Here is a 23,307-nt window from a genome sequence, read left to right as displayed (position 1 = left end):
TTGAAGCTCTACTCTTATAGACTAGACAAACTGCAGAACCACATAAACCTTCTGTTTTTATTTTGTGTCTATGTTTCTTGCATCTCATGTTGTTGTTTGGTGCGCATCATGTTTAATCTTATTTTGAGATAGAAGAGATCTATGAGATTTCTACATTGACATCAGACAGGACCACGATAAGCAAGCAGAGGCTGCATTGCCAAGAAGCAAACTTGTTAATTGTGTATATTAACAATGAGAGGCAAGTAATCACATTAGTTTTGTTGTTAACATGGAACTTCAGTCTTCGGTGAACAATTTTTGGGATCCTAAACTCTAGTAAGGATAGGTTTTAGTGCATTCCATGTCTTCCCAGGAGTCCTGCAAGAATCGTCCACTGACCGCTTGCATAACCCAACATTGATAACAGTACTATTCCTTGTTCAAGAAAATGAGAATGCCTGATTCCATTTGAAAAACAAAGAACATTGCCACAGAATGGGATATTAGTATACCTGGTGAGCTAAGAATCGACTTTCGTAGTCCAAAGGTAGGCAGCACCTTTAAGATATGGAGATTGACCTCTCCTTCCGTTGCACCACTTTCAATGCATCATTTGAAGCCATTCTTCCCACATAGCAAAGATTCATGGTGTATCAGATCTGGATCAAGCTGCATCTGGATCAAGCTATGCAAACAACCCAATGTAATCCATTTGACTGGTGATTCAAACTCACTGGCTGTCATGTTTATGTTCCTGCTTTAAAACTTTCTCAGCATGCCGCCAATGACCAGAACCAGCTCTTCTCTCGACCCGTTTTCTCTTGTACTTGTGAATCTGAACTTCCGACTCAGAACAGGTCTTTAAAATAGGTTCCTCTGATGACACAATTGTTTCTGGTTCTGTTGCTGGTGCTGGGACCATTTCTGGCACAGGTTCAGGTTTTGGCACCAAAATAATAGGAGCAACACTCTCCTCTGATTCTTCTCTTTTCACTGGTTCCAGAGCCTTTTCTATTGGCTGACTCACCACCTCAAAATTCTGCAACTCTTCTGTGGCTGCTTGATTATGTATTAGAATGCCATCTGCTATCTGCAGGCATAATAAAACATAGGAAACCAGATAAGAACTCTCAATGGCTAAATCGATAAATAAGTTTACAGGCAACAAACAAACAAAGAAGAGTTCAAATAGCATAGTTTCTTCAGGAGGGATCTCCAGCATTGAAAAAAAAACTTAGAATATTTAGCATCTTATATCCAACCCCTTTTTTGGCCAGGGACATCTAATCTGTCATCGATATGCCTAACCCAGAATATTTCCACTGTCAGACAAATCAATAAAAAGAACCTTTACAAATACAACACAGGGAATTTCAATTCAGATTTCAGACTATACATGAAAATTCCGTTCTCCCTAGATGTCATTGCAGTGTCAATGTGCAGAAAATATCTTTATCCTGGACAGGAAGACCAGCATTTCCTATCTTCCCAAAAGAATGGATTCACATAGATAGAGGAAAGGTTTGATGAAAAATAAAGTTCTCCCAAGAGCAACTTTTACCCTCAGACAAGAACATTGGATCAAATTCAAGTCCTTTGAGATACACCAGAATCAGCCCCAAGCCGGATGGGGAAAAAAACAGGGTGCTCCAGTTTTGCAAGGAAAACACAGGGAGAATCTTAACCCCCTTTCCCTGTCCAAGAAAACTTAAATAGACTCTAAATGAAAAGCTGAGAGCTAGGTTAGAACATCAAACACCACCAGGGAGCCTACATAAAGCTCTAAAATTAGAAAAAACCTCCAGCAGCCCAGTGTAGCAATATGAGAAGGTTAGAAAAGGACGCAATCCGTTACTTGTAGAAAATTTGATTCATCCTGACGTTTTGTTTCACAATCAATTAGCAGTTTGGAAAAGACTGCATCGAGAGGAGTATAGTAGCTCCGACAATGGCCACACATTGAACTGCAAATGTACCTCCTTTTTCCAGCAAACAAGCAAATAAGTTATACCTTTTCACATTTCAAAAAGTATCACGTTCTACAGGTTAGTATCTTGCTAATTTATCTCACTAAAAATTGAGAAATTTGATGATTCTTTAAAGATTAAACTCAATAATTTTTTTGTTCTAATTTTGTATGTTTCAGTGATATTTCATTTTCATTGTATCATTAAAATAAGAAGAAATTCTAGACAATATCGTTGAAAATCCTTACATCTTCACATGAATCGCCAATCCGAGGATGATCCAGAGAAGCATCAGCAGCAGATAACAGGCCAACTGTGCTCTCAATTATATCTGGAAGACTAGCATCTCCAAAACTTGACACTGCACTTCCAGGCATTACTAGATCTCCAATTTCATACTCAGATATATGCCCAGGTGGCGTATATAATGCTCCAACTGGCATCACGTCACCATTGCCAGGAGATAAAGTAGGACTCAGGGCGGAGCTACTCGGTAGGTCAACCGGCATAAACACGCCCAAATTCTCCATTGAATTAAACTTTCCGGCATTTCTTGACACTACATTGTCAAGTTGAGTCCTCAACGTGACAACTCGAGACTGCAGGGTTTCAATACTCCAAAGGATTTGCTCAAAAGAAGAGTCACCATCTCTGAACTTGGGCACTGGCCACTCAAAATTGGCCCCAAACTCATCAGCGCTGTTGATATTTTGTTCTGGTGCAGTCACTGCCATAAAAAGAAGAAAAAAGTAAAACATAAGCACTTGGTAAAATTATACAGATCAAAGCTAGTATGTTAAAATTCGTACTACATCAAAAGCTAATTTTTATATTTTCTAGATGTATGTAACAAGATTTAGGCCTAGAGTTCAATGAGTGTGACAGTGTGGCTATAGAGCTTTTAAAGTTCCACAAGAAAAGGGTCAAAATAGAGAATTACATTGTAAGAAGTTGTGGTGCCTTCTGAATGAAGCACCTGGGCCGACATAACATGATGGAAGTAGAGTGTAAAATCATATTCAATCTTGAGTATTTCACCACTTGTAAAACAGAATAGAAAGTGGAGTCTTCATTCACGTGGAGTTGAGTTACATTCATATACACATAAGAACAAATGACGAATATACTCTCAATGAAGGGCACCTAACACCCTAATGTGAAGGTGAAAAAAGTTTTCTTCTTAACACTACCCCTCAAGCCGGTGTGTTCTCCAGAACATGATCATCTTGTCAACAAGATGCTTATGATGATCTGTAGTGAGACCCTTCATGAAAATGTATGCAACTTGGTCATGGCTCAGTATGAATTGAGGAAGAATCTCACCATATTGAACCACTAAATGTTTGGTCCTGGCATGAAAAACTAGATTAAGGGTGTTTGATTGCACTGTGATTATCACAGTTGAGTGTGCGACAACTAGAATCTATGTGGAGTTCCTTCATGAAATGTAGAACCCAAGTTAGCTCAGCAGTAGTGGATGTCATTGCGCATTACTCTGCTTCAATACTGGATCTTGCAATTGTTCTTTGCTTCTCTCTTTTTTCTTTTTTTTGAAGTGTGGCAAATTCATTAAAAATAACGGAAGACCGAGTTGGTCCACCAAAAAGTACAGAGATGACAATAATTTACTGATTGAGTCACAAATAAAATAAGGATCTATCAACGGGGAAGAAAATCAAACGTATTTAACCCCTGCCTATCCACCCCTTCCCGAGCCAATCTATCGGGTACACTATTAGCAGATCTTTGACATGATTGAAGACAACTGAGCCCCCCGCCCACCCGCACCCTCCCGATCGTGGCAGGACAACCGTCCCTCTAAGCCAACGTATCACCTTTAGAGAATCCCCTTCTATAATCGTCCTGTCAATTAAAGCTTGATCTAGATATTTTACGCCTTGGTGACGGCCCTTACCTCCTCCTCACTTGCATATGATATTCCAATTCGCCCCGAAAAGGCCTATATAACATCGCCAGATGAACCTCTCAAGACTCCTATTCTAATTACCCATACTCAACCCATCAAAATTCATTTTGAGCAACCCTTTCGATGGAGCCTCCCGGACTTGGATTATTAGTGGTTGCCTCTCCATACTATAGCAAACCTCCTTCCAACCCTCCTATAAATCGTATGCCGAAACGAATTGGAAAACGGGGAGGACCTTGCCCAAGAGATTGAGTAGTTGTTAATTATAATACAGAACCAAGTCACCGATCTGCTACCATCAAGATCACCAGCCCAATCAGCATCAACATATCCTTCTATATCTACCCCTATATTTCTATGCTCCATAAAACAATTCATAACCTAGAGTTGCCTTGACATACCTAGTGATGCTCTTTGCAACTTGTAGACATTTTTCTATATGGACGCATATGAATTTGGGGTAGACATCATTGCGTTAAGGTCATGACGAAAATGGGAACATGTCAGTTTCGTATGAAAATTTTGATAGAAATCTTGAAAAATCATGGAAATATATGGACGCATATGCAAATAATGGACATTTAAGATAAAACTCCAGAAAGCACTAGAATAAGCACAAATACACACTCAAAACCATTACATAAGCAAAAAAAACCAACAATGGTTTAACATCGAACACCTAGTGAGATACATTGCCGCGCATGCGTGATAGTTCAGTATATACCAAATTTCACATGTAATTCATATAAATATGTATGCATAATGCATACACCACATTTCACATGCAAATCATATAAATATAATAATTATGTGGCACATACTGGTATAATATATCACGAATACCCGTATGGTTTTGGTTTTGGTATGAGTTTCGGTTTTAGTATGTCTTCCGGTGGAGATGGAAATGAAAAATATTTTGGGCATTTTGTGGTGGTTATTGTGGATGGTAGGAAAAACCTTCCAATGAAGGTCGAGAAGATGTGCGATGAGAAGGATTCAGTTTTGGGTTGTCCAAAGATAGATTTTTTTTTTTTTTTGATGATTTTGAAAGGAGAGGAGAGAGATTGGTAGGGTTTCTTGAAGAGGAAGATGGATCTAGAAGGAAGAAAGTGAGGAGAAGCTAGGGTTTTCGAATCGTAAGAATAGAAAAATAAAGAAAATAGATCTGGGGTTAGGATGAAAAGGAGAAAGAGGTTCCTATGTAATAGCTCAATAGGAAATTTTGACTTAGATCTTGTTGGCCATAATATCATGTAAAATCATATTCAATATTGAGTGTCTCACCCAAAGTTACCAAAAATGCCCCCAGACAGTGGGAAGCGCGGTTCCTGGAAATGTGTTTCGGAAGCGGGAAGCGAGAAGCGCGTTTTCCCATGCGTTTTCACAATCTTAGCATTGTATCAATTACAGAATTTCAGGGAAATGGAATTAAAAACAAATACAGGGGACAAGGTATTTACATGCAAATTCATTTGAATAACCATTTACTGAAGATTTACAATTAAGTAGAGAAATACCCCCCATTTGGATTTATTAAGAATAGTTTCAAGACCCAAAAATCAAAAAGGATAAAAATTCAACTTCTCATTTCTAGTGCAACATCCGACATTTTTCAGTAATTTCAGGCTGGGTCAAAATCTTAACTTCCAAACGATGGGATATTTTGCCAATTTTACAAAATTCATTTATTTTGCCAATTTTAAAAATTCATAAATTCTATCATGTCCAAACATTATTAAATCTCAAAGTCCGGTAAGAAAATTTCATAATGTGGTCTCTAGAAAAATTTTCATTTAGTCAGGCACTGGTCAACACAGTCATTTCAACTAACAACGATTTACCTTTAAATATGTGTTGCATGTCATTTATAATGGTTGGATTCAAATTGCTTATGTTGGTTCGAAACTGGAATTTACTTGTTTTCAAATTTTGACATTTTTTAATTATTTCACGCTTCCTCGTCACTTCCCTTCACTTTTCCCCATAGCTTCCCTGCACGTTTTCTAGCTGCTTCCCTTCATGCTTTCCAGTCGCCTCCCTTCATGCTTCCCCGGCCCTTCATACTTCTCGCTTCCCACCTTCCCAATAGCCTCTGCTTCCCACCTTCCCAATAGCCTTCGTGATGTAGGGTAATTGAAGAGAGATTGATGGGAAGAAGAAGAGAGAAGGAGAATTAGGGGAAAAGAGAGAGAAGAATGGGGGAGAAGAAGTAGACGAATAATAGAGGGGAATAGCAAATCGTTGCAATTCAATTATCATGCAAAAAGTGAGCCTAAACGTGTGGTTTAGGCCTATAAATAATCAAATTACAACCCAATAAAATAGAAAGGTACTAAAACTAGAACTCTAAGAAATAGAAACCTGATAAACATGAACTATGACTAAAATAGCCATAATTAAAGCTGAAAATAACAAAAAGGTCCCTACGGGGCCTAAATAAGAATTAAAAAAACAACTCTATGGGCCTCTCAAAGGGTGGCCCCGTCTCGAATAGACGCACAAAGGGCGCCGATCTCCATCATTCCCCCCTGCTGAAAAGAACTCTCCTCCAGAGAGTGAAGAGAGTGGTACTGCTCCAAGATGTTAGGATGTCAGGATCTAGACGGTGAAGCTCGTCCTCTGTAAGCCAAGTAAAGCGTCTGAAAGAGGGCGACAACACCACTGAACACGGTAGCGCTGAAAACCACCATGGCGGGAGGAAACGATCTGATCGTCAAGTATAGCCTCAATCTGGTGGGAAGGAAGTGGTGGCACTGGTGGAACCACTGGCACTGGTGCTGGAACAGAAGAGCTGGCAGTCCGACCTGTAGAAACATCTGTAGGCATAGAAGGAGGCTCAAAGGTACCTCAATAGGTGATAAGATCTTCAATATTGAAAACAGGACTAATATGCATATCAGCAGGTAAATCAATTCAATAAGCATTCGGGCCATATTTACGAAGAATACGAAAAGGTCCGATGGCTCTAGCATGCAACTTTTTAAAAGAATGGCGAGGGTAACGTTCGGGACGAACACGGACCATTAAATAGTCGCCTTTAGTAAATTCAAGGTTCCTACGATGTACATCAGCTGCTAGCTTATAATCAACATTACTAGTAGCAATCCTACGACGTATATCAACATGAAGGTCATGGATGCGCTGGGCAAAAGAATCCGCTGACTGAGAGGGACGGGCATCAAGTGGTAAAGGTATAAGATCAACAGGCTGACGAGGGTTGACGCCATGAACACTCTCAAATGGACTCTTTCCAGTAGTTCTATTGATGGATCTATTGTACGCAAACTCAGCAGAAGATAACAACAAATCCCACGTACTAGGACGATCTCCAACCAAACATCGCAACAAATCACCTAAACTACGATTAACTACCTTTGTTTGACCATCAGTTTGTGGGTGAAAAGCTGAGGAAAACTTCAATTGGGTGCCAAAAAGTTTCCAAAGTGTTCGCCAAAAATAGCTAACAAACTTGACATCTCGATCTGGCACAATGGAAATAGGGAGCCCATGAAGTTTGACAACTTCCTTAAAGAACAGCTTGCTACTTGCACGGCATCAGCTGTTTTGCTACACGAAATGAAGTGTACCATCCGTGAGAACGATCCACCACAAGCATGATAGAATCATGTCTCGAGCTGTCCGAGGCAGACCAAGGACAAAGTCCATGCTGATATCTTGCCATGGAGAATGGGGAATAGGCAAAGGCGTATATAATCCAGTATTTTGTTTCTTAGCCTTTCCTAATTGACATGTGCGACATCTATGAAGCACGGGTACGGGGTGCGGGTACGACACGACACGGGTACGTGGGTACGTGATTTGCCAAAAAACCGGGTGCTGGTACGTTCCGGTACACCGAATATAATAATATATTTTAATATTTTATTATATATTTATAAAAATTAAAAAACATCACCAAAATGAAAAATTCTAATATTACTCTTCATTTCATAAGTGATTAAGTTCCATATTTCATAACATGAGGCATCAATACATCATTCATTAGAAAAAAAGTCTGTCACCAGTGTGTTGACCAGTGCCTGACAAGATGAATAATTTTTAGAGACCAAATTATGAGATTTTTTTTACAGGACTTTTGGGATTTAATAATGTTTGGACAAAATAGATTTTATGAATTTTTAAAATTTGAAAAATACCCCACCGTTTGGAAGTTAAGAAAGTTAAAATTTTGACCCGACCCTTTTTCTTTGAATTTTGTACTAGAACTGGAGAGTTGACTTTTTTTCCTTTTAGATTTGGGTGTTGAAACTATTTTTAATAAATTCAAAAGGGGGGTATTCCGTTATTTACATGTAAATCTTAAGTAAATGGACAATAAAATAGTAAAGACATTTACTAGTACCCGTGCTTCCTAGTGCGACATTGTGACACGATTCGCGCTACGTCTTTCTTTAAAGATGGCCAATAAAATCTATCATCGACTAACACGATCGTCTTATCACAGCCAAAGTGACCTGCTAGGCCTCCAGCATGCATTTCCCAAACAATGAAATCGCGAAGGGAGGTACGGGGAATGCATAGCCTAGAACCTCGAAAGAGATAACCATCGTTTATCAAGAAATCAACATGTTCTCGACGGTTACCATCATGGACATCTTGAAAGATGATGCCAAAATCAGGACACGTAGGATATTCATCCTTCAGTCTACCAATACCTATGACTTTGGCACTCATGGACCGCAAGACCATAACCTTATGACTTAAGGCATCAGCTACTTTATTCTCAATTCCTGCCCGATGATTGAGTACAAAAGTATACTCTTGGAGAAATTCTATCCACTTAGCGTGACGTTGACTTAATTTCTTCTGTGAATGAAGGTATTTCAACGCTTCGTGGTCAAAATATAAGACAAACTCCTGAGGTAAAAGATAATACCTCCAATAGAACAATGCCTGTATAACAACGTATAACTCTTTATCATATCTGGAATATCGTTGTTTAGCCTCATTAAGTTTCTTGCTAAAATAGGCTACAGGGTGTCCTTGACTTAAAACACGTCCTATCCCTACTCCCGACGCATCATATGATACCTCAAAGACTTTAGAAAAGTCAGGATGAATTAGGACAGGAGCTTCTATCATCTTCTGCTTGATATTTTGAATAGCTCGTGTAGTAAAAGGGGTCCAACGGAATTCGCCTTTCTTCATGCAGTCCGTTATTGGAGCCATAAGGGTACTAAAACTCTTAACAAATCTGCGATAAAATGTAACCAATCCATGAAAACTTCGAACCTCAGAAAGTGTAGTAGGAACTGGCCAATCATTAATTGCTCGCACTTTTTCAGGGTCTGCAAGAACACCATTTTCCGAGACGATAAAGCCTAGGAATATCACCTGGGTTTGCATAAAGGAGCACTTCTTGAGATTTGCATAAAATTTAGATTCTCGAAGAATCTCAAGAACTTGCCTAGGTGATCCAGATGTAATCCTTTTGATCGACTAAAGATTAAAATATTGTCAAAATATACCACCACGAATTTGCCTAAGAACGGACGTAATATCTGTGTCATTACCCTCATAAATGTGCTCAGAGCATTAGATAATCCAAAGGGCATGACTAACCATTCGAATAATCCGTCCGGTGTCTTGAAGGCGGTTTTCCATTCATCTCCTGGACGAATTCGACTTTGATAGTAACCATTACGTAAGTCGATCTTACTATACCAACGCGACCCAGCTAATAGATCTAACATATCTTCAAGACAGGGAATGGGAAATCTGTACTTAATTGTGATCTTATTTATAGTGCGGCTATCAACGCACATTCTCCATGATCCGTCTTTCTTGGGTGTAAGTAATGCAGGTACAACACAGGGACTAAGGCTGTCTCGGATCACACCACGCTCTAGTAACTCCGCTACTTGTCGACGTAACTCTGCTCGCTCAAGAGGATTCATGAGATAGTGTGAAAGGTTGGGCAATTGAGAACCTGGAATCAGGTCAACCGCATGCTAAACATCCCTCATGGGTGATAATTCTGCAGGGAGCTCATCAGGAATCACATCGTGAAATTCCTGTAATATCTGGTTGACCTCAGTAGTAGGTCAACAAGTTGCTCAGAAGAGAGCTGAAGAGCTCCTTCATCCACTAAAATCAACATGTGTCCTGTCTCTTGACTTGCTCCTTCAAATTCTTTACGGTTTAGAAGATGGAGACTCTTTTGTTTAGCGGGCCTTGATGGTGGAGTAGGCTTAGAACTCTTAATTTTATCGACAGGTAGCGCATATTTTAGCCTAATTGTTCTACCACGGTGCTTGAAGACATGAATTTTCTCGCCCATGATGAAGTACATCCATATCATAAAGCCAGGGGCGGCCGAGTAAGATGTGGGCAACATCCATGGGTAGGACATCACACCATATCTTGTCGGAATAATCTCCCATCGTGATGGGGACAAGACATCGTCGGGAAACAGGAAGGGATGTCTTATCAACCCAAGCGACTTTGTACGGCTGCGGGTGTGGTTCAGGTTTGAGCTTCATCTTCGTAACACCTGCTTGGGAGACTACATTCATTGAACTTCCTCCGTCGATGACGATTTTACACACTGTGCCTCCGCAATCAAGATAAGTGTGAAAAATGTTAGTGCGCTGACAGTCATCTTTTGCTGCAGGCGTAGACAAAATGCAACGCACTACTCCAACACGTGTGCCATCGAAGTCATCTTCATCTGCCGAGTCGACATGATCAAGAGGCTCTACTTCTTGTTCGTCGTCTTGGTCTTCGAAGGGATCACCATGCTCCTCCTCTACAGTAAGGGTGCGATGTGGACAACGGGAGGCAATGTGACCTTTCTGCTGACAGTTAAAACACTTAAGACCTTGGGGTACTTGTCGAGAATTTGAAGTTATAGGTCCTTGGCGAGAAGTAGGATTTACCGATCCTTTATCTCGATTAGTGCTAACTGTTGGACCCAAGTTGTTGCTTCCTCTAGAAACATTAGTGGTGTTTCTTGAAGCAGACGGACCTGACTGGGCAACTCTACCAGTCTGCTGTGAGGACCATGATCTACTCGTTTGGGTCTCTCTCATTTGGGACATCCCACCTCTTGGGTTGGAGTACTGAAAGTACTTTTCATACTCAAGAGCCCTATGAACAGCATCCTCCAAGGTCTCTGAAGAATGGAGTTCAACCTCTTTCATGATATCATGTCTTAACCCACGTATGAACCTGGAGACAGTCATGGACGACTCTTCCTTTAGATTGCATTTTTGCGCTAGTTCTTCAAACTTAGTCAAGTATGCAGCGACCGTCAGGGTCGATTGCGTCAAGTCTAACATTTTTCTCATAAGTTGAGACTCATAGAAAGGGGGAACATACTTATTCCGTAGTCTAGTCTTCATCTCATCCCAGGTGAAACCGTCTAGTTGTCCTCCAAGATCTATATCCCTTTGAACAGATTGCCAATGGCGCTTGGCTGATCCTACCAGCTTTATCTTACAAAATCGTGCGCTAGTGATCATTCATATTATACCACTCAAAGAAGTCTTCGAGGTCTGCTAACCAGTCAAGGAAGGCACCGGGATCCATTCTTCCATCAAAACTGGAAACTTCAAGTCTGACCTGTTTAAAGACATCATATTGGTCATTGTTGTTCCGATCGAGAGGTCGATTATCGAGACGTCGATCCTAATATCTAGCCTGAGGATTAGGCTTATCATAATGGTATTGATCGTCTCTATGGAATTGTGCCTCTTCAACATAATCATCAGTTGTTTGGTTGACAAAGTGTTTTCTACCATTGTGACCTTGCAAATTGACTGCCCTAGGGTTGACTTCTCTTGCAATAGGTTGCAGGCCCTGGGGAAGAGGAAGAAGGGGGCCTATTAGACCTACGGGTATATGAGACTCAGGTCCATCCACATGAATGGCTGACCTGTCACCTAACTGACTCTCTGCAGGGTGGTTGTCCCTTGCGATTCTCATTTGCCTAAGTTCTTCTAGGATTTGTTGCACCGAAGCTTCGATTGCTGTAGTTCTTCTCTCAATTCGTACTTGTGACTCCCTAAGAGTGTTCAATTCGTCCTCCAATGATTTAACGCGGTCTTCCATTTTGGTTTGTGAACATGCTTGTATGCTCATGAACTACGAGTAACGAAAGAATGGAGTTTTGGCTGATATACGATGCAAATAACTAAGAGTAATGCAACTAAACTATGCTAATGTAATACAAGGAAACTACTTAAGGTTGGTGGAAAAATAGGGTTCGAAAATCAAGTTAAAAAGGGGTTTTAATATAGAGGAAATAAAGGTTTGATGAAAACAAGATTTATGTGGGCCCTCTTGCAAATTTAACAGTGTAACTACCAATATAAATATTGAATCACGAATTCAATAATGAAGATACGTACCTTGGTAGCCTACTACTTGCCTAAGAAGTCCTGGTGGTCTTCCTGACAACTGCTCTGTCCCGGATCGTCGATCGGATGACGGAAAGATGTTGATAAGACCGTAGAACGTGATCGACGGCTGAGATTGCTCAAGTGACTTTCTTTTTTTGAATGGCTGCAAAGTGGTCCCACTACTCAACAAATGGGGAGAAAGTTACCTTTCAGGGGAAGTTACCTGATAAGTATTGAAGTAGGGAAACTACTTGACCGAATGACCAGTAATCAGTAACTTGACTCTTTTAATGAGCTACCTTTTCTTTTTTTGTGACTGGTCAGTGTGGTAACCAAAAAAAAAGTATTTTGTTGTACGAGACACCAGATCTCCTTGTAAATCTCGGTTCCTTATCAAAGAAGGAATTTGGTTTCCTTGCCCACCTCTACACGGCAGTAGAAATAGAAAGTGTGCAACTCGGATGGACTTCTTGCCAGAAAAAATGGCGGAAAACTCGGAGGATTTCTATCTGTGATTCCTAGCTGAGAACATCAACTGCAACCCAAACAAACTCCAAAAAAAAAAATCAGCGATGGTGTAAAATCTGAGAATCAACGATGGTGTTTTCCTGCAACTCTCGAAGTTTTGATTCAAAGTAGGAGAGGGTTGTGGGTCTGTTTGGGTGTGGGAAAAGAAAAATGGTTTCTATATTAGGTTTGATATAGGGTTTCGTATTTGGGAAATATTAGGAGTTTCAAAGGGTTCGTGAGAGAGGGTTTGTAAAGAGGGCCTTGTCTGGAGGTTGAAGATGACTGAGTGGATGGGTGAGTCAACTGGGTGTCTTTTTTTTCTGAGGGATTATGTGGTTCGGCTAAGTCTATGGTTAGAGTTTCAGAAGCAAGAATGGTGGCTGGGAGAGGGGTTGAAGGTTAGGGATGATGAGTATGGGGTAAGAGAGCTGTTGTTTGTGGGTTGGGAGAAAAAGAAAAACTTTGGTGGTGATCTCCACGGCTTGAAATTCGAAGACTTGGATCTTCCGCTTTGATACCAAATTGATGTAGGGTAATTGAAGAGAGATTGAGGGGAAGAAGAAGAGAGAAGAAGAATTAGGGGAAAAGAGAGAGAAGAATAGGGGAGAAGAAGTAGACGAATAATAGAGGGGAGATAGCAAATCGTTGCAATTCAATTATCATGCAAAAAGTGAGCCTAAACGTGTGGTTTAGGCCTATAAATAATCAAATTACAACCCAATAAAAATGAAAGCTACTAAAACTAGAACTCTAAGAAATTGAAACCTGATAAACATGAACTATGACTAAAATAACCCTAACTAAAGCTGAAAATAACAAAGGTCCCTGTGGGGCCTAAATAAGAATAAAAAAAACAACTCTATGGGCCTCTCGGAGGGCGGCCCCGTCTCGAATAGACGCGCAAAGGGCGCCGATCTCCATCACTTCGTTTCCCACTGCGCTTCTCCCTTTCGCTTCCCGCACTAGTAACTATGGTCTCACCACTTGTAGAAGATATGAGAAGAAAATGAAGGATAGACAAGTTGTTGAAGAGAATGTGAGTTTCCATTCACATGGAGTTTGCATATATCCATTAGATAAAATGAAAAAAATACCTATTACAGGTAAAACTGATCACTAGTGGGATGACAACACAATTCTAACACCTCGGACACTATCAAGCCAGTCGGACTACCCGGCCGACTATTCACCAAATGTTCATGGCCAACTGGCCCCTTTCGGCATGCCTGAAGGTTAACCCTCACTGAGCCTTCTGCGGTCCTCGACGAGACCCAATCACCACATGAACGTACAACGCCATGTACTAACCAAGCAACACAGAACTCCGCCTATAAAAGGAAACCTTCCACTCCACACCTGAGGCTTTATTGAGGGGCCATCTCCCCTTCTCTCCAAGCCATTACGATCAGAGCACAACAAAAGCTAAACACCACCCCCGGTGCGAGTATCCATCTGGCCTTCCTAACGGTCGTGGTTCATTTCTCTCTCTCTCTCTCTCTCTCTCTCTCTCTCTCTCTCTCTCTCTCTCTCTCTCTCTCATTGGTGTTTAGCTCTCATTATGATGCCTCTGTCTGACTTGAGTGTCGAAGGGTTCCCTTGGAGTTCCAACTCCGATAACCTTTTGTCTGTGAGCGCAAGTCGAAGGCCGAGGCGATGATCTCTCCGTCCCTGCCATCAAACCCAGGCAAAAGGCGGGACTCGGCACAATTAGGACCGTTCGTACACCCAGACAGATTCGAGCAGCATCACTACCCGTAATGAAGGGCACCTAACACATTTTGTGAGGATGAAAACAGTTATATTCTTAACAAAGAGAGACAGAGAGAGAACCTTTGTTTTCCTGATGAATTGAAGCAAAAATGAAAGTAGTAATAAATTATAAAGCTCTTGGCACTTGTAAACTATGACAACAAGGTTGTCAAGAGAAAGGGGAGAAAGTGATAAGGTGGCCGAGTGAAGGGATTGATGGTTGTTCCTTGATGAAGATAGTATGGCAGATGTTCGGGGGTTGGGGTGTGGGGTGTGGGACACATAATGGTGATCTTTGAGCTCATGGGTGATCGGGACACAAGATCAGATGGTTTTAGCACATCATTCTTGAGATATTGTAGAAGGAGATTTTCAAGAGTTCAATGATAAAGCACATGAGTAAAGATCTAACACAACCATATCACTTTATTAATTGGATTGTTTACAAGATTTTACCCAAGGTCTTTTCAATCATATTCAAGGTGTTGGGCAATGTTTCACCACAGCAAGGGACTTCCATAAGTGGGAGATAAATTACAAATTATACACTGAACACCCACAGGTTTCACATATAAGGCATTGGTCGAAGCATGGTTTTAAATTTAAACCGAAACAGACACAAAAAGACCAAAATGTTTCTGTTTCCATTCCCACCGAAACAAAATCTCAATGGATCCGTTCTACTTCATTATTTCTGTTGGAATTTTGGAATTTCAACTGAAATTTGACCAAAATGGTCGAAACAACAAAAATATGGAAAGATGTTACGATTTAAATCGTATAAAATTGTTTTTTTTTTATAACAAAACAAAAGAATATGTGGTTATAAATTTTTTTTAAAAAAAACTGCAATTCGTAAAAAAACATTTTCCGTACTTTTCCATGGAATTTTTTTATGGAAAACCCTGTTTTGAAAAAAAAAATCCTAAAATGTTTAGATTTTTTTCTACAAAACCCTGTTTTGAATAACCCTAAAAAGTTTGAAATTTTTTCTATAAAACATGTTTCTTTGATTTATTTTTTTTTTTCAACCTTTGATTTGTTGCATTTATACATAAATTGTCATTTGGATGTAAATGGTGCAAATAGTGGTGTCTACCAATTGCAAAGGTAGAAAATATTTAAGATTTTTTATCTTGGTCAACCTACTTTGTCGGCCCATCCTAGCTGAATCAAAGGTGAACTCACTTTTCATTTCAATGAGAAGTCAAGGGAATTTCAAATTTCAAAACCCATGCATCATAAAAATGATGAGTCTCTAACCAAGCACAGAATGGGAAAATGTTTTTTTTGTAAGTCATCATACAAATGATGAGTCTCTAACTAAGCACAGAATGGGAAAATGTTTTTTTGTAAGTCATTTTACATTTCATTTCATTAATATATATTATGATATTTGGTAGGGACTGTACAACAATCGCATCTTATGCATGGAATGTCAAATTGCAATGGGACCAATACCACCTCGTAACTCTATGTGGTACTGACATAAAGTTGGTATCATAGGCGACTTTCTTGCTTATGTGATGGTTTTTTAAGTATGTATTTGTGCTTATTCTAACATTTCCCTAAGTTTCATCTTAAACTTTAATCATTGCATATGTTTCCGTACGTTTATGTGATTTTACAAGTTTTCCACTGAAATTTCCAACCGAAGCCAAAATGCTTCTGTTTCCATGCCGAAATCGAAACCAAAATTTAAAACCTTGGGCCGAAGTCTCAAAGATAGTGGATAAGGAGGATATAGAAAAAGCCTAATAATTAAGATTTTCTTGATTACCTACAATATACAATAGTTGTCAAGCCAGGTCAAGGAGACAAATAGGTGGTATGGATAGTATCAGTATGGATCTCGCTCCCTAGTTATAGTGAACATGTCTCTAAAAGGTTTCTTATGTATTTCCAGAGAGGTGAGACTTGAGACCATTGTTTTTTAGTCTGCTCAATACACATAGTGAACTTTGAGATGTCAACTTGAATCTGGAAGGTCTCTCTCCCTTCACTATTCAACATTGTTTTTGAGTTGTTGAGAAAGAATAACATCAAAAAATTTAGTCATTTACTCAAGCTTCACTTGATTCATCTCCAATATGTTGATGACACTTCCCTTTGTGACACTTCCCATTGTGGTGTGTCGTGTGAAGGTTTTCCACATGCAAGTCATTGCCATTCTAAGAATTTATCAGGTGATTTCTGGGAGTCATGGTGTTGAGGTGGAGGATTTTAATTTGGTTGTAGTAGAAGCACATTCCCTATTTCACATTTGGGACATCCCTTAGCTGTCCATTTGGGGAGGGTTGAAAGGTTAAAGGAGGCTTCAACATGGAAAGGTAGACTTATTTAAGGTAACATTCTGATGTTTGCTGGTGAAGTTAAGCGTTGCCCTAGTGATGATGGTCTCAAGTGTGTAGTCTCAACGTTTGGGATTCAAACCTTGTGCTTTTCTTTTCTTTTTCTTTTTTTTTTGTATAGCTGGTTTCAAACCTTATGCTAATCTATGAAATCAAGAACAAAAAAAAATCCCAATCTAGTTTATCTCATTGTACAGTACTAGACAATGTAGAATCATTTGATCACGTGGGAAGATGTTTGCAAACCTATGTTTGGTGGATTATGTATTAAGAGCTCTAGAGAACTTAATGAACCCCTTTGCAAGTGGTTGAGGACCTTTGGCAAAGATTATTTTTTTTCCGAATGGTACCTTTGGCAAAGATTATGAAGCCAGCTTATGGCATCAAGTCCTATTTGGATAATAGTGATTCAGGTTAGGGCTGGACCGCTAGAAGATAGCCTTATTTATCACTTATATACACAATGGTGTATGTAAGTTGTGGAGTAGGACCTCTTTTAATATACTTATATTTAGGACCAACTTAAATACACACGGATACAGCACACACGGGAAAAAGCATGGCATCAATAAAGTGACTGTATAATGATATCATGTTTCCAAATCAAAGCATACAACATGTAATTCATACCTTGATTGCCACAATCGTCATCAACAGAGACACCATCAGCTTCAGACCTCTTATTTTCTGCAAGACATCATAAAGTAGGAATGAAATTCATTTCATGAAATACAGAAAATATAAAAATACAATAAATGAGTACCATAATACGAGAATAGATTGTGGTGTGACATATATGATGGTATATCAGCCGTGTCTTCAATTCTCTTCCTTTTTCTCCTCTTCATTACTTGTTTTCTGTGACTTTGGCGAGAAAAAGGAACTGATCTAGCAGTAGAACTCTCTGATGCAACGCACCCTACCGTCGATTGCTTTACATGAGCAATAGCGGAGAGTTCTTTATCATATTTTGATGCCTTCGATTGAAATTCTTTCGCCCGCAATTCTATCCATTTGCACCGCCACATCAGAGGACGGATGTACCTTCTCCAATGAGGCGTCAACTTTTTCTTCCTGGCAAGTTGAAAATAGATTACATACAATGAACAGCCACTCCATTTCCATGACACGTATAAGTTGAGAAAGTAATAACAATTGTTGTTAAAAAATGAGTATTTGTCCAAATTATAGGGAGATCATATGTATATATATCATGCAGTTACAAGTGGAGGGATAATCTACTAAATCATGATATTTTCCATAGGTTCATTCTCCATTATTACTCAGATTTCTTTTTCTTTCTTTTGTCCATTCTCCCCATTATGATTTGTCCCTTTACACAAGTCTTCTCTTTTTCAATTATTTTGTTGTTTGCTTTCCTGCCAATACCAGATATTTTTGAGCTTCCTGGCAGAAGTGGTAATTATTTGGGATTCAAAATAATAACATAAAAATGAAAATGTATACAAATAGGAGTGTAAAAATAAAAATGTATACAAATAGGAGAGTAAGACATGCCAATCTGTAATGGATTCATATTTTGGAGCGTACTTTCGTTAAGGACAGACGCAAATCCGCATGCATAATATCTACTAGCTACAAGACACGCACATGCAGGAAAGCTGCAACTCGTGATCAAGGGAAATTAAGTCCCAGAAAATCAACTTTATACATCCACATCAAAGGACAGATGTGCATGCGTCTTATCCAATACTCTTTCTAGGAAAGTTGACACTAGATGAGTGTAATCAAAAGAATAGAACAAATCCAGAGAATATTCATGTGGGGTGGAGGGTATGAGATGAGAAAACTACACTTGGTAAGTTGGGAAGAAGTGTGTAAGCCTGTAAGAGCAGGCAGCTGGGCATAAGAAGGCTAAGAGGTATAAACAATGCTTTGGTTGGTAAGTGGTTATGGAAGTTCGAGGAGGAGAGAAACATCATTGGGCTTGAGTCATCGGCTGTGAGTACTCCAGGCCAATGGGTATCTGATGACATGTTTAGACACAGTAGAGACAGTTTGGAGGGACCTATTGAGGCAAAATCATAAGTTTAATGAGGGGATATGATACAGAGTTTATTCGGGAGAAAATATCAGATTCTAGCATGACAGGTGGTGTCAGGAGGTCCTTTTGAAGGCTGTGTTCCCAGACTTGTTTTTAGTGGTGATGGCCAAGGAGGTATTTGGTACGGACTGCTTTGAGTGGGAAGAGAGAAGAATTTCCTGGAAAATCAACTTCAGAAGAAACTTCTTTGACATGGGGTTAGAGTGGCTAGCCGGGTTGTTAGAGATTTTGGACAATTATTACATTAGAAGGATTGGCGAAGACAAGGGCTTGGTCTTTGTGCTCTTCCGAGGTTTTTAATGTCAAGTCTTTCTATCATCAACTTGTCCCCAGCCCTGGCCCTCCATTTAGCCAGAGTGTGGAGCATTCCAGCGCCCCCTAGCGTCTGTGCTTTTGGATGGACAGGCTTTCTCAATAGAATACCCACGGTTGATCACCTTCTGAATCGGCATATGCTGATTATGGATCATTGTGCCCTGTGCGTAGAGTCAGGCAAAACAGTGGACCATGTATTTCTCCACTACAAAATGTGGAGTGGGGTTCTCGACATATTTGGCGTAGCGTGGGCGTTTCCATCTGGGCTCTCCACCTTTTGGAATGTTGGTTCTTTGCCCCTTGGAGGAAAAAAAGGTAAGATTCTTTGGAAGGTGGTACTGTTAGCCATAATATGGGTACTGTGGAAGGAGGGAAATGCAAGGGTGTTAAGGGTACGTCAAGAGAGCTCATTTTGTGCACACAAAGGTAATAGCCTTATCCATGGTATGGACTTAGAACCCTCCTGAGTTTCAGGTATGTATCAGCATATGACCTTTGGTATAGCTTGAGAGAAATATGTGTTTAGTAGTGAGCAAGTGGAGAAACCATCCCCTGGATGGAAACCACCAGGACCAGGAAGGATGAAGTTCAACTTTGATGCATCTAGCCTGTAGAATCCTAGACCTGCGGAATATGAAGTCTACTTAGAGACGATCATTTAGAACTACTTGGGCCTTTTCAGGTCCTATTGGGGAGGTGGAGGTTATAGCAGTTCTTCAGGGCATCAGAAGCATAGAGAGTATTATCTTCAAAGTCCTGACAGTTGAGAGCGACTCGCTAAATGTTGTAAGATGCTTGCAGGAAAATCAACCTATACCATGGAGATTTGCACACATTCGACTAGATCCAGGAACGGATGGAGTGATCATCTATATCCTTCCAGCATGTTAGGTTGGCCAATGGTGAGGTGGATAGGTTAGAAAGGGATGGAGCCGCAAGGGAATTCATAGAGTTCTTTGATTTCCTTAACCCTTGAGGGTTTTACTTTTATGTATATTACCTGTGCATTCTTCCCAAAAAAAATTGTGCTTATTCTGGGACATCCTGAAGTATCATCTATGTTTCCAATTTTTTTACAGGATTTCCACAGAAATTTCGATTTGAACCGACTTGTTTCCGTTTCTGTCATGACCGAAATGCATACCGAAACCAAAGCCTACAAACCTGCCCTTGAATACTCTAACTTCTCTTCTCAAACATGCTCCATGAAGTGGATTTGCTGGCCCAAGGAGTCGAGAAGTTCAAAATCATGGTTGGGCAAGATTAACCTTTGCATTTGAGCTCTTTCATGGTCTTCTTCATCTCATATTGTTCCCTTTTTCTACTTATTCCTTGTTTTCTGTTTTGTTCCTTTTTTCTCATCTCCGCTTATTATTTATTTCCTGTTTCTTGGGGCCATTACCCCTTTATCATTTTGCTTCTTCTTGTCCCCTACGATTTTCAATAAAATCTTTCCGGACTTTGGCTATATGTATTGGATGCATATTCAATATTGGTAAAGGTAGGGACCTATTTTCATGTATATAATATCTACCAACTGTTTAACATGCACGTAATGAAAAACCTTAACATGAAATTAGTACAAAAATGAAATCCCAAGAATCAACAGTTGTAAAATAAATTGATTAAACCAACCAACCCACTAGTCTTGAAACCAGTGTGTTCAATCCCAAGAAAACTAATTCTTCAAAGTCAAGTTGCACCTTGACACATAACTTCTCGAAAGGATGTTTAATTTTGAGTCCAATAGTAAGTTTGGGACTCACAGTTGGTTGTCAAAATCTAAAACAAGCAGGACCTTAGTGTTGCTGACCCAGCTAACTGCATACAACTGTTATGCAACACTATAAACTGGAACTACAATGCCCAGAGAAACTAGAATTAAAGACATACCTCATTCGGAACATTCCATCAAAAATGGCAGAACTTCCATCTTCACAAAAAAATTGTGACTCCACTTCAGCATCACTCAAATTTAACTTGGAACCATCATTAGATCCCGACATGGTGTCTCCAAAAGAACTCGAATATTCAGTGGCATCTGGGTCTTCAGCTTGAGACAAGTTGAGTCTAGTATCCGCACAATCGAGAATATCAACAGCTAAATCACCTGAATCATCTATCTTATGTTCTTCCAACAATGTTTCTGCGTCGAATGTGTTGTCTTCACAATTATTTGCACATTTCAAACCATTGCCATCCGTAATCTCCAACTGATTCCCATTTTCTCTTGCCGAAGCAAATTTTTCGGGGCTTTCCTGTTTTATTTCCAGGTCTGAACTCATCAATACTTGAGCAGGACCCATCCTGAGTATTTCACCCGCTCTAAAATTCAACTCATTCTCAAAATTTACTAATTGCAAGAATTCAACATGACTTCAGATCCTGTCTAGAATCCAGAAATTCCAAACCCTAACAAAAGCGATAAAAAAAAAGCACCTGTTCACGAAACCCTAACCATGGCGAATAAAAAAACCCTAACACCTTCTTTACGGGCTTTCACGTATTTTGTGAAGGGGTGAGATTTGGGAAGCCCTTGCAAAGGGAAGTCATATATCCGCCCCCTTTTTCTTCCCTGGGACACCACCCTCTTGTGTATTTCAGAATTATGACAACTCTTTTTTACCGTGAAGGAGTGCGCAGGGAAGGAAAGGGGACGATTATATCGTTGCCAAAAGTGAAACTGCTATGGAGACCGAGAGTGTAACCGAGGGTGTAATGTAACGAATCCCCGCATGGCATGTGAAGGGGTACTTTTGATATTTTCATGGAGAAAAAACCAAAAATAAAGGGAAAGATTGGTAATGTGTTTAAGAGGCTATTTGTTCGTTCCTTGCTTGGTCCCCAAATCAGTTATCATATCATTATTCTTTCCATAGTGGATTTTGAGCGTAGTAAGGCATGTTTCTTTGTTTGTTTTGGATTTTGACAACTGATGGTGAGTCCAAAACCGATTATAGAACTCAAAAGATTCCAATAATCAGCTTTGGGCACACAATCGGTTCTTGACTAGGGCTCTCTTAGTTTAAGACTTAATAATCGATTTTAAGTCCTAAACTAATTATTGGGATTTTATGATATTTTATGTGGTCTTGCAAGACCATTTGTTGATAGTGAACCGATTATTTTTATGATATTTTATAATCAGCTTTGGGCCCAAAATCGGTTCTCAAAATCCAGAACAAACTAGTCCTAATTAGGCCCCTGTTCGTTTGAGATTATGCCAGATGATTGTGAGTGCCAAACCGATTGTTGGAGAATTTTAGTCCAATAATAATAGGTTTAGAACTCACAATCGGTTTTCATGATCTTAAACAAACATACCTTTAGTTTGGGACTTAAAATCGATTACCAAAGTCTTAAACTAACAGAGCCCTAGTCAACGAATGTGAAATTCTTTGGATTTTATGACAGTGGTGATAGTGAACCAATTATCTCTATGATAATTTATTTGGCCTTGCAAGACTTTATGAACAGTGAACCAATTATTTCTTATTATACTTAATATGCATCATGTGATTGATGAAATAATGTAAAATCCTCTTAGCCGGTTGGGGCATATATTTTCATGGTGTGCGAGATGCCAAGAATGCGAACTAACCAAGTTAGGGATGAGATAAGACTAGGGAACACATTGCAGTGGTGATAGGACCATGGGACCTACCGACCTATGGATGTAATTTTAGCACTTGAACGTGGTACCTGGAATGTTTTGCTAGGATTTGTATGGATGGATTGGAACTGAAGATTGTTGACCTTGGTATTTCATTCTAGAATGTACGCACTCACAGGATGTGGAAATATATATATGTGCGAGCGATGCGATAGTAATTCAATGAAATTGGATGTATGTATGTTTTTTCTAGAATACATTGAATTGCGAGCACTACAGTAACATCACAATACACCTAACTAGAGAAGTGGTTATTGTGAACTATTTTGTATTGGGTAAGGGTGTCAATTTTGGCTCGGGCTCGGAAGCTCGGCTCGAATCCTTAACGAGCCGAGCCGAGCCCGATTTAGGCCAGGCTCGGCTCGTTAAGGCTCGTTAAGAATTTAATATATTTAAATATATATA

The 23,307-nt window shown here is 39.7% G+C and overlaps 1 protein-coding gene across 2 annotated transcripts; it reads right to left on the bottom strand.

Annotated features, from left to right (window-relative positions):
* Positions 1–196: 196 nt before the first annotated feature.
* LOC143852966 (elongation factor) lies at positions 197–21,866 on the bottom strand. 2 transcript variants are annotated; one of them, XM_077362648.1, is made up of 6 exons: positions 21,669–21,866; positions 21,123–21,586; positions 17,613–17,923; positions 17,480–17,536; positions 2,198–2,676; positions 197–1,072 (listed from the first exon to the last, which is right to left on the bottom strand). In XM_077362648.1, the coding sequence occupies exons 2-6, from the start codon at positions 21,533–21,535 to the stop codon at positions 713–715; spliced, it is 1,620 nt and encodes a 539-aa protein (XP_077218763.1). In that variant the 5' UTR covers positions 21,536–21,586; positions 21,669–21,866; the 3' UTR covers positions 197–712. The 2 variants fall into 2 exon arrangements, with proteins under 2 accessions (XP_077218763.1, XP_077218764.1); XM_077362649.1 differs by having other exon boundaries at positions 21,123–21,536.
* Positions 21,867–23,307: the final 1,441 nt, after the last annotated feature.

Source organism: Tasmannia lanceolata, unplaced genomic scaffold (genome assembly GCF_043159265.1).
Source record: "Tasmannia lanceolata isolate RefF3 unplaced genomic scaffold, GAP_Taslan_0.1 ptg000019l, whole genome shotgun sequence".
NCBI classification, from domain to species: domain Eukaryota; kingdom Viridiplantae; phylum Streptophyta; class Magnoliopsida; order Canellales; family Winteraceae; genus Tasmannia; species Tasmannia lanceolata.
The sequence above is the reverse complement of the archived record's forward strand: the minus strand, read 5'-3'. Positions and strand labels throughout refer to the sequence as shown.

Bases quoted from the DNA above. Each gene is read 5' to 3' on its own strand.
- LOC143852966 (XM_077362648.1), bottom strand. From the start codon at position 21,535: ATGGGTCCTGCTCAAGTATTGATGAGTTCAGACCTGGAAATAAAACAG. The intron at 17,924-21,122 runs GTATGTCTTTAA...TCAACTTGCCAG, and splicing joins GATGGAATGTTCCGAATGAG to GAAGAAAAAGTTGACGCCTC. The intron at 1,073-2,197 runs GTAAGGATTTTC...TTATGCCTGCAG, and splicing joins TTGGCGATTCATGTGAAGAT to ATAGCAGATGGCATTCTAAT.